The 12,351-nt window shown below is 45.3% G+C and overlaps 1 protein-coding gene across 1 annotated transcript in view; it reads left to right on the top strand.

Moving 5' to 3' along the window:
• Nucleotides 1-12,351, top strand: part of LOC111955198 (RNA-binding motif, single-stranded-interacting protein 3-like) — a 222,281-nt gene that overhangs the window by 182,258 nt on the left and 27,672 nt on the right. The window contains exons 9-10 of the mRNA XM_023975345.3: nt 4,847-4,943; nt 7,294-7,344. Coding sequence (XP_023831113.1) covers nt 4,847-4,943; nt 7,294-7,344 — 148 coding nt within the window. The remainder of the gene's footprint in view (nt 1-4,846; nt 4,944-7,293; nt 7,345-12,351) is intronic.

The following is a 12,351-nucleotide window of genomic DNA, read 5'->3' as shown; positions in this document are numbered from 1 at the left end:
ATAAGCAAAGAGAAGCAATTTTATTTTATTTTAAGACATGGTCAGTCAATACGGAAAATTTCAAGAACTTTGGAAAGTCGCAAAACCACAAGCCGCTATGATGAAAACTGGCAGTCATGACCGCCACCAGCAGCAGAAAGCGAGACCCAGAGTTACCTCTGCCTGCAGATGGATAACTTCTTAGAGTTAATTGCACCTCACGACTTGCAGCCCCAAATAAAGCTTCACAGAGTTCAGTACAGATACATCTCACATTCAACGTTCCGATAGGACTGCGTGAATTATGGCCTTTCATAGTTGAATTGCTCGCAACAGATACCACTACTAAAAGTACACCATTTAAAAGAAGAGAACTTGCTTGGCCAAGAAACACAAGCCAGTGGACATTAGCACCATGGAAATCTGTCCTTTTTGCCGTTCCAAACGCTGTGTCTTGTGAGACGCAGAGTAGGCGTGAACGGATGCATCTCTCGCATGTGTAGTTCCCACCGTGAAGCATGGAGTGAGGAGGTGTGGGGTGCTTTGCTGGTGCACACCGTCTGTGATTTATTTCGAATTCAAGGACACTTAACCAGCATGGCAACACAGCATTCTGCAGCATAAGCCATCCCATCTGGTTTGACGCTTATTTAAAAAAAAAATAATAAATATATATATATACATCTGTTATTTAACCAGGTAGGCAAGTTCGGAGAACAAAGTTCTCATTTACAATTGCGACCTGCCAAGATAAAGCAAAAGCAGTTCAACACATACAACAACACAGAGTTACACATGGAGTAAAAACAAACATACAGTCAATAATACAGTAGAAAAAATAAGTCTATATACAATGTGACAAATAAGAGATAAGGGAGTAAAGCAAAAAAAGGCCATGGTGGCGAAGTAAATACAATATAGGCAAGTAAAACACTGAATCGTAGATTTGCAGTGGAAGAATGTGCAAAGTAGAGATAGAAATAATGGGTGCAAAGGAGCAAAAGTAAATAAATACAAGTACAGTAGGGGGGGAGGTAGTTGTTTGGGCTAAAATTAATAGATGGGCTATGTACAGGTCAGTAATCTGTGAGCCTGCTCTGACAGCTTGGTGCTTAAAGCCTAGTGAGGGAGATAAGTGTTCTCAGTTTCAGAGATTTTTTGTATGTTCGGTTCCAATCATTTGCAGCAGAGAACCTTAGTGGGACTATCATTTGTTTTCAACCCAACAATGACCCAAAACACACCTCAGCTGGTGTAAGGGCATTTGACCAAGAGAGGAGAGTGATGGTGCTGCATCAGATGACTGGCCTCCACAATCACCGACCTCAACCAATTGAGATGTTTGGGGATTAGTTGGACTGCAGAGTAAGGAGAAGCAGCCACCAATATGTCGGAATTCCTTAAAGTCTGTTGGAAAAGCATCCTCGTGAAGCTGGTTGAGAGAAATGCCAAGAGTGTGCCAAAGCTTTCATCAAGGCAAAGGGTGGCTACTTTGAAGAACTAAAATCTAATATATATTTATTTGTGTAACACTTTTATGGTTATTACCTGATTCCATAGTGTGTTTTTCATAGTTTTGATGTTTCACTATTATTCTACAATGTAGAAAATAGTCAAACTAAAGAAAAACCCTTGAATGAGTAGGGTGTCCAAACTTTTGACTGGTACTGTATTGTAGCCTTTGTACAAAGCCCAAACATGATAGTTGTATCATAATATATCATTGTATAATATGATCCATTTAGCAAACGTTTTTTTCCAAAGTGAACTTACGTTTTACATACCCCCCATATTCTGGCGTTGCAAGCACCCACGCTCTACAACAGAGGACCATTGAGGTGGTATAACATTGCACTTAACCAGCGAAGGGATAAAAATGACACCCGGGATGTCAAATCAAATGCAAATCAAATTTTATTGTCACATGACACTGTTAGCAGATGTTAATTGCGAGTGTAGCGAATGCTTGTGCTTCTCAGTCCGACAATGCCGTAATAACACAGGACAAAAAGTATCTAACCTAACCCAATCCACAACTTACGTTCACACACACACAAGTGTAAAGGATAAAGAATGTACATAAAGAAGATATATGAATAGTGGTGTACAAACGGCATAGCGCAGATGCATAGCATGGTATAGAGTATATCTTGGTCTATAGTATGAGAGATGAGTACGAATAGTTATTAAAATAAAAGTGACATAGTTTTAAGAGTGGCAGTGAGTACATGTATTTGCTATAAATAGATGGCAAATAGCATAAGATGATATAGCTATACATGTATATACATATCGAGATGGCTAAGTGTGTGGTACTGTAAACATTGTATTAAGTGAGCTATATTGCTTAAAAGTGCAAGTCGGTACATTTTTACCATAATTTCCATCAAATTTCCATTTTTAAAGTGGCTGGAGTTGTCAGTATGTTGGCAGCGGCCGCTAACATGTTAGTGGTGGCTGTTTAAAAGCTATGGCTTGAGATAGAATAGCTGTTTTTCAGTCTCTCCTGTCCTGCTTTTGATGCACTCTGTACTGACCTCGCCTTCTGGATGATAGCGGTGTGAAGCAGCATGGCTTGGGTGGTTGTTGTCCTTGATGATCTTTATGGCCTTCCTGTACATCGGGTGGTGTAGGGTGTCCTGGAGGGCAGGTAGTTTGCCCCTGTGATGCGTTCTGCGACCTCACTACCCTCTGGAGAGGCTTACGGTTGTGGGCGGAGCAGTTGCCGTACCAGGCGGTGATACAGCCCGACAGGACTGCTCTCGAATTGCATCTGTAGAAGTTGTGAGTGCTTTTTGGTTGACAAGCCGAATTTCTTCAGCTCCTGAGGTTGAAGAGGCGCTGCTGCGCCTTCTTCACAACCGTGTCTGTGTGGGTGGACCAATCTCGTTGTCCGTGATGTGCCCGAGGAACTTAAACTTTCCACTTCTCACTACTGACCCGTCGATGTGAGATAGGGGGTGCTCCCTCTGCTGTTTCCTGAAAGTCCACAATCATCTCCTTGTTTTGTGACGTTTGAGTGTGAGGTTTTTTCCTGACACCACACTCGAGGGCCCTCATCCTCCCTGCTAGGCCGTCTCGTCGTTGTTGGTAATCAAGCCTACCACTGTAGTGTCATCCGCAAACTTGATGATTGAGTTTGGAGGCCGTGCATGGCCACGCAGTCGTGGGTGAACAGGGAGTACAGGAGAGGGCTCAGAACGCACCCTTGTGGGGCCCCAGTGTTGAGGATCAGCGGGGTGGAGATGTTGTTACCTACCCTCACCACCTGGGGGCGGCCCGTCAGGAAGTCCAGGACCAGTTGCACAGGGCGGGGTCGAGACCCGGGTCTCGAGCTTGATGACGAGTTTGGAGGGTACTATGGTGTTAAATGCTGAGCTGTAATCGATGAACAGCATTCTCACATGGGTATTCCTCTTGTCCAGATGGGTTAGGGCAGTGTGCAGTGTGGTTGCAATTGGGTCGTCTGTGGACCTATTGGGTCGGTAAGCAAATTGGAGTGGGTCTAGGGTGTCCGGTAGGGTGGAGGTGATATGGTCCTTGACTAGTCTCTCAAAGCACTTCATGATGACGGAAGTGGATGCTACGGGCGGTAGTCGTTTAGCTCAGTTACTTAGCTTTCTTGGGAACAGGAACAATGGTGGCCCCTTGAAGCATGTGGGAACAGCAGACTGGGATAAGGATTGATTGAATATGTCCGTAACACACCAGCCAGCTGGTCTGCGCATGCTCTGAGGACGCGGCTGGGAATGCCGTCTGGGCCTGCAGCCTTGCGAGGGTTAACACGTTTAAATGTTTTACTCACCTCGGCTGCAGTGAAGGAGAGCCCGCAGGTTTTGGTAGGGGGCCGTGTCAGTGGCACTGTATTGTCCTCAAAGCGGGCAAAAAAGTTGTTTTAGCCTGTCTGGGAGCAAGACATCCTGGTCCGCGACGGGGCTGGTTTTCTTTTTGTAATCCGTGATTGACTGTAGACCCTGCCACCATACCTCTTGTGTCTGAGCTGTTGAATGTTGGTGTTAAAGTAGCCCGCCGTGATAAAGTAGCCCGCCAGCTCTTTCCCCAAGAGCCAAACTCAACACTTTGGAATAGCCTTCTTTAAATGCATTGAGTTTTCCCAAACACTGTGGATTGAAGTCACCCATCAGCCTAAGCCAGCCAACATGGTACAGCCTTATTGCTCGAGGCTGGTGGGGGCGACAACACAGACAGACATTTTTTATGCGACGACAAAGCTCAATTTTGATCTGATAAAACCAGACTTTTCAATCGAGAAGCCATAAGACGCTTCATGAAACTTTTATGCGCCCCACGAAACACAATATATTGCGTTGTGTTTGATTTGAGCTGGCAAAAGGGATGAAACAAGACAATGAAGAGCTATACCCACATGTAGGAAGCTCTGTCTGTACGGCCTCAAAGACTGACTGCGAGGATCTGTGCATAGACGACTACGTGGGCGTGTTTATTGGTGTGCATGGATCAATGGACATAAAAGGTATTTTAGTAGAGGGATTGTTCCTGTTGTATGGTTCATTCCAGTCCTTATGTGGAGATAGACTGGCTCGAGGAATATGTGTGGAGAAGATTTCATATGGTTCAATTAGAGGTTAGTACATAAAAAGCCTAAGGCATGAAACACACCAAAATGTCTTCACATACTGGTGTCTATAAATGAATGTTAATTCCAATCAGCTTTTGGAAACAGTAGTTCCCTAACCAAACATTTGAATTAAACCTTAATATGCACGTAATAACCACGATCATCCTGATATTTCAATGCAAACAGTTGTATTGCATGGAGACCTATAATGTCATCCAGTACCAGGGTCTGCCCTTTCACCCTTCTCTGTTTCCTCTCTCCTCTCAGGTTCTACACCTCGCCTTACAGTATCGCCACCAACCGCATGATCGCACAGACGTCCATCACGCCCTTCATCGCTGCTTCCCCCGTCTCCACATATCAGGTGAGTGATGTACTGGACTCTACCCAGAGGGGAGATAGCCGCAGGGCGGCTGGGGACTGGCTGGGAGACGGTCAAGCTGTGGGGCTGGAAAACAGCAAGAGGCTCTCAGAGATTCGGAACTTTGAAGCTTTCCTCATTGGTTTGCCAACGATGCTGGATGAGAACACAACAGACGGAAAGTCTCAACAGAAAATGAGCAGGAAATAGACTGAGGGGGGRAAAAAAGAGAAAAGCAACGCCCGTTAGGAATTAGAGTGTTGGGAAAAACAAACAGTTTCTCCCTCGCTGTCCTGACCCTGTTGTGCTTTTCAAGCTTTTTCAAGCTGTCATACCTTTCATAGTAATTTTACATCCTTTTCCTGCTAACTGAATTCCACACTTTGTATCCCAGTTGATCCCTGGAACCATGTGAAACGGAGCGTTTCCATTTCTAAACACGCACAATTTCAAGCACCTCCAGATGTTTGACTGCAACAMGCAGAAGGGAAGAGACACTGTTCAGCCTCGCTGTTTATCATTGAGGCTGATTAGAATGCAGAGAGAGGGAGAGAGAGATGGACCGAGAGAGTGAGAGAGATGGAACGAGAGAGTGAGAGAGCAAGAAAGAGAGAGCGCCGGAGAGAGAGAGCGATAGGGAGAGAGAGAGAGAGAGAGAGAGAGATAAAGACGGAGAAGGAAAGAGAGAGGGAAGGGGGTTGGTTGGTGAAGGTTGGCTTGTCCGCCTTTCAGAAACGTCTGATTAAAACTCAGGTCCAGTGCTGGGGTGAGAAGTGGGCTGGGGCGCGGCGCTAATCCGCGTTCCGAAGGCTTCCCAAATTGATTTATCAAAAACAATGGCCTGGCTTTTGAGGAATATTAATCCTCACAGTTTCAATATTGGCCACCACCACTTCCTGTAATATTGCCCTTCAGCAAGGCAGCGCCAGGCAAGGTGAGTCCTCCATCTTCTGTCAAGTACAAAGAGTAGAGCAGGCAGGAAGCAAAGCATACGGTATGAGACAAAGGAATCACTAGTGGCCAAAATGGAGAAAAATKATATGATTTCAGGTCTTTGTGGTAGAAAATATGAAACATTTTGCACCTTTTTTTTTTATTGGCTACTATTACATATAATCTGCTCAGATGCAGATAATGTATTGTTTATTGAATTGTGTGTTTTACAGTTGTATTTATTTCCTGGAAATAACAAAACGATGGCTAATTCGCCAAATGTCCATTGTAAACAGTTTTTCTTTGGACTGTCTTTCTTTGGACTGTGTACGCTGGGAAAACATCTTGATTACTTTGTCACGTGACAGTGGACAATCCATCCACTTCCTGGTCTAGCCATGCGGTCTGCCCTGCTGTGTTCTGGCTGCCTTAATATCAAACGCAAGCTCAGGGCAGCGTCAGCCAGAGGTAGACAGACATCCTCAGACTAGACCACTGGACAACATAGTCAGTCACACAATGTACCAGCTTCTTTATTAAGTCATCGCTGCTGCTACTAATGAATCCATGATAATAATTAGTTATCTTTTTTAAAAACACTCAATCTCAGTCAAAACATTTCTAAGCACACGCAGTTTGAATCTTGTTGATGTCACATGGAAATATTCTAAAGATGGACGATTAGGGAACAAAGCTTTGTCTCGTCTCTTTTTTCTTCCTGTTGTCTCGAGAACAAACACCGTGAGGAAGAAACAAACAATCATGGCTCTGTGCTATACAATAAAAACCCCTCACTTGTTTAGGCAAGCCCCAAATCATGGGCTTTAACGAGCTCAGAGGATTGGCGTTCTTATGGAAGATTAGCATCTGTTTGTCTTTGTTGAGTCCAATCATTTCCCCTAGGATCAATGGGCAGACGTGTGTGTGTCTCTGACTAGCTGTCTAATACTCCTCTCCAGCAAATCTAAATGGCCCATTTATTCAACTGTGGCTTCTCTCACTGTTGACAGCATGGACTTCTATTGAACTGAATGGCCCACAATGTCCAATAGAGCAGTAGGTCTTTTTCTGTTTCAGGGTTAGTTTGTAGGTTCTTGTCCCTCGATATTCGGATTGCCACTGTCGACCCAAGCTGGGTTGAGCCATCTTGGCCTGTGGCGTGACACGCTGTGCCTAATTCTGCAAATTCAGGGCCTGTCTGTTTTCAACTGGCCACGGCTTGTTAGCGTCATCTTACCTCAACACGCCCACACTTCCCAGGCACGGAAGTAACAGTGGGAAAGGACAGGGCACAAGCATGCAGAGAAGTAGCGTGACAATGGAAAACCAGTTATTGCACACTGTTGATTGTAAGGGAAAAGAGGTGGCACGGGTAACCTTAAGTCAAAAAATGATGTTTCATTTGATGTCTCCCTCATAGGTCCAGAGTACGTCATGGATGCCTCATCAACAATACGTTATGCAACCTACAGTAAGTGCATTACCATTCGCTATGTCAATGTGATTTACTGTATGTGCTCTAGCAGTCCCACGTGGACCTTTGACCTTTTGGGGTTAGAGGTCGACAGGAAGATGCCTGATGTCTACCTTCACTTGCGATAAATTCACCAGAGTTAAGAGAGCTTTGGACAGAATGTTATGAATCTTTCAGAATGTTGCAACCTCCAAGGCACTTTCTATATATCTAGAGGTAATATCTTGCACCATTGGAATTGGTMAAGTAGATGCTCCGTCTTCAAACTCCTCCTATGGCAAGTCCACTTTCAGAGCTCGCCCACAGACTCAAGCACTGAACCGAATTGTATCGCTGATAGCTAAATGATTCCTCCGCTACTGTCTTGAATCATCGGGAAACACTGTATGAAAGTTGGTCGTTCCATTGTGATAACCACGTGGACGCCCATTCGCTCTTTCTTAGGTGTACAAACATGTGTTTCTGGTTGGGAACAGAGTTTATGGGTCTTGGTGGACTGTAGGGTGACTCAGCAGAATTTAACTAGCAAAGCAGAACACCAGCTAGCCTGCTCAATCCATCTCGGCAACATACCAGGCCACCAGCATTCAATTCTGCAATAGTACTGCAATACTACTTATATCAGTCAGCGTTTCATGTTATATTAACCCTACTTTACTAATAGGTCCCATGTGGCTCAGTTGCAACGCCAGTGTTGTGGGTTTCGATTCCCACGAGGGACCAGTATAGAAATGTGTGTACTCATTACTGTAAGTCGCTCTGGTTAAGAGCATCTGCTAAATTCCGGAWWWWWWWTWTTTAATAATATATGCCATTTAGCAGACCCTTTTATCCAAAGTGACTTACAGTCACGTGTGYGTACATGTTACATGCGGGTGGTCCTGGGAATCAAGCCAACTATTCTGCCGTTGCAGAAGACGCCACGCTCTACCAACTGAGCTACAGAGGACCAGCGTTTTTCATGTCATATTAACCGTAAATATTTATCATCCACAAGTTCAACGGATCTCATACTCAATCGTTCCAGCTAGAATACAACCTAAATTATACCTAACTCCTAACGACTAGTGTGTATAGTTGTTTATTTCATTCATTTGGTTTCAGGCGTTTTTCACGCTAGGCAGCTAATAATAACATTACAATAGCACATACTGTAATGCWACCGACTGAATCCCACTTCAGGACAACTTAGTCTCTTGTTTAGGTAAGACGCAATCTGGTAGGTCTTGTGCATTAGAGCAGCCTGCATGAGTTGTTCATGAGAGCTGATGCTTTCAGAGCTCCTAATGGTTCTGCTGCTGTTGCATCCAATCTCCCATCCTGGCCCTGAGCTTTACTGCAGTATGTAGCTTTTTATACGGGTGTCATTGTGATGTGTTAGGCTATTGCCGTGTTATCAATATTGCACTAATGTGAGGGACTGAAAATGCAGCCTGATGTTTTGGAGAGAGTATATCAGGTTTCATGTATGACCCAGATGCAAACAGTGTCGAAGAAAGAAACTTTTATTTCTAGTACAGGGGCAGGCAAACGACAGGTTAAAGACAGGCAGGGGTCAGTAATCCAGAGAAGGTGCAAAGGGTCCAGAACGGCAGACAGTCTCAGGGTCAGGGCAGGCAGGGGTCAATAATCCAGTGAGGTGGGGCAAGGTATAGAATGGACGCCAGGCTCAGGGTCAGGGCAGGCAGAAGATTCAAAACCGGGAAAGACTAGGAAACAGGAGCAAGAAACAGACAGGAGCAGGGGAACAAACGCTGGTAAGTTTCATAAACAAAACGAACTGGCAACAGACAAACAGAGAACACAGGTATAAACACACAGGGGATGATGAGGAAGATGGGCGACACCTGGAGGCGGGTGGAGACGAGCACAAAGACAGGTGAAATAGATCAGGGTGTGACAGAGTAGGGATATTAAAATCAAATTTTAAAGGTCACATGCGCCGAATACAACAGGTGTAGTAGACCTTAAAGTGAAATGCTCACTTACAAGCCCTTAAAAAACAATGCAGTTTTAAGAAAATCCCTAAAAAAGTAAGAGAATAGGATAACAAATAATTAAAGAGCAGCAGTAAATAACAATAGCGGGGCTATATACAGGGGGTATCGGTACAGAGTCAATGTGTAAATGTGTGGGGGGCACCGGTGTTGAGGTAATTGATGTAATTATGTAGTTGCCATACCAGGCAGTGATGCAACCTTTCAGGATGCTCTCGATGGTGCAGCTGTAAAACCTTTTGAGGATCTGAGGACCCATGCCAAATCTTTTCAGTCTCCTGGGGGAATAGGTTTTGTCGTGCCCTCTTCACGACTGTCTTGGTGTGCTTGGACCATGTTCATTTGTTGGTGATGTGGACGCCAAGGAACTTGAAGCTCTCAACCTGCTCCACTACAGCCCCGTCGATGAGAATGGGGGCTCGCTCGGTCCTCCTTTTCCTGTAGTCCACAATAATATCCATCGTCTTGATCATGTTGAGGGAGAGGTTGTCTGACCTCCTCCCTATAGGCTGTCTCATTGTTGTCGGTGATCAGGCCTACCACTGTTGTGTCATCAGCAAACTTAATGATGGTGTTGGAGTCGTGCCTGGCCATGCTGTCATGAGTGAACAGGGAGTACAGGAGGGGACTGAGCACACTCCCCTGAGGGGCCCCTGTGTGGGGGATCAGTGTGGCGGATGTGTTTTTACCTACCCTTACCACTTGGGGGTGGCCCGTCAGGAAGTCCAGGATCCAGTTGCAGAGGGAGGTGTTTAGTCCCAGGGTCCTTAGCTTATTGATGAGCTTTGAGAGCACTATGGTGTTGAACTCTGAGCTGTAGTCAATGAATAGTATTCTCACATAGGTGTTCCTTTTGTCCAGGTGGGAAAGGGCAGTGTGGAGTGCAATAGAGATTGCATCATCTGTGGATCTGTTGGTGCGGTATGCAAATTGGAGTGGGTCTAGGGTTTCTGGTATAATGGTGTTGATGTGAGCCATGACCAGCATTTCTTGGCTACAGATGTGAGTGCTACGGGTCGGTAGTCATTTAGGCAGGTTACCTTAGTGTTCTTGGGCACAGGGACTATGGTGGTCTGCTTGAAACATGTAGGTATTACAGACTCAGACAGGGAGAGGTTGAAAATGTCAGTGAAGACACTTTCCAGTTGGTCAGCTCATGCTCGGAGTACACGTCTTGGTAATCCGTCTGGCCCAGCGGCCTTGTGAATGTTGACCTGTTTAAAGGTCTTACTCACATTGGCTGCGGAGAGCATGATCACAGACATCCGGAACAGCTGATGCTCTCATGCATATTTCAGTGTTACTTGCCTCGAAGCGAGCATAGAAGTTATTTAGCTTGTCTGGTAGGCTTGTGTCACTGGGCAGCTCTCGGCTGTACTTCCCTTTGTAGTCTGTAATAGTTTGCAAGCCCTGCCACATCCAACGAGTGTTGGAGCCGGTGTAGTACGATTCGATCTTAGTCGTGTATTGATGCTTTGCCTGTTTGATGGTTCGTCGGAAGGCATAGCGGGATTTCTTATAAGCTTCCAGGTTAGAGTCCCGCTCCTTGAAAGCGGCAGCTCTACCTTTTAGCTCAGTGCGAATGTTGCCTGTATTCCATGGCTTCTGGTTGTGGTATGTACGTACAGTCACTGTGGGGACGACGTCCTCGATGCACTTATTGATAAAGCCAGTGACTGATGTGGTGTACTCCTCAATGCCATCGGAAGAATCCCGGAACATATTCCAGTCTGTGCTAGCATAACAGTCCTGTAGTTTAGCATGCTTCATCTGTTTGTAAGTAGGAATCAGTCGGATAGAGTTATGGTCAGATTTGCCAAATGGAGGGCGAGGGAGAGCTGTGTACGCGTCTCTGTGTGTGGAGTAAAGGTGGTCTAGAATTGTTTTCCCTCTGGTTGCACATTTAACATGCTGATAGAAATGAGGTAAAACTGATTTAAGTTTCCCTGCATTAAAGTCCCCGGCCACTAGGAGCACTGCCTCTGGATGAGCGCTTTCCTGTTTGCTTATGGCGGAATACAGCTCATTGAGTGCGGTTTTAGTACCAGCCTCGATCTGTGGTGGTATGTAGACAGCTACGAAAAATACAGATGAAAACTCTCTTGGTAGATAGTGTGGTCTACAGCTTATCATGAGATACTCTACCTCAGGCGAGCAAAATCCTGAGACTTCCTTAGATATTGTGCACCAGCTATTGTTTACAAATGTGCCTTAACCCTGTGTCTTACCAGAGGATGCTGTTCTGTCCTGCTGATAGAGTGTATAACCCGCCAGCTGTATGTTCTTAATGTCGTCATTCAGACACAACTCGGTGAAACATAAGATATTACAGTTTTTAATGTCCCGTTGGTAGGATATACGTGCTTTCAGTTCGTCCCATTTATTTCCCAGCGATTGAACGTTAGCTACCAGAACGGAGGGCAAGGGCAGATTAGCCACTCGTCGCCTGATCCTCACAAGGCATCCTGGTCTCTTTCCGCGAAACCTACGTTTCCTTTTCCAGTGAATCACGGGGATCTGGGCCTGGTCGGGTGTCCGTAGTATATCCCTCGCGTCCCACTCATTGAAGAAGAACTCCTCATCCAATTTGAGGTGAGTATTCCCAGTTCTGATGTCCAGAAGCTCTTTTCATTCAAAAGAGACGGTAGCAGCAACATTATGTACAAAACAAGTTACGAACAACGCGAAAAAACAGCAGACACTCCTATCCAGAGCAACTTACCAGGGTTGTGGGTGCATACATTTTCATACTTTTTTCATACTTGTTCCCCGTGGGAATCAAACCCACAACCCTGGGGTTGCAAGTGCCGTGCTCTACCAACTGAACTACACAGGACTACCATCCCGCTGGTCTTCATGCACTACATCATACCTACTTAGAGCATTTAGGGTTTCCTAGTGAGTGAGATAATTTACACACAGGCAGTATCAAAGACGACTACTGTACATATGTGATGCCGGCCAAGCCGGAACAATGCAACACTATAGTTCCTGATCTACCATCACC

The sequence above is a fragment of the Salvelinus sp. IW2-2015 genome, linkage group LG30 (assembly GCF_002910315.2).
Source record: "Salvelinus sp. IW2-2015 linkage group LG30, ASM291031v2, whole genome shotgun sequence".
NCBI lineage: Eukaryota > Metazoa > Chordata > Actinopteri > Salmoniformes > Salmonidae > Salvelinus > Salvelinus sp. IW2-2015.
This window is presented reverse-complemented; position numbering and strand designations above follow the sequence as displayed.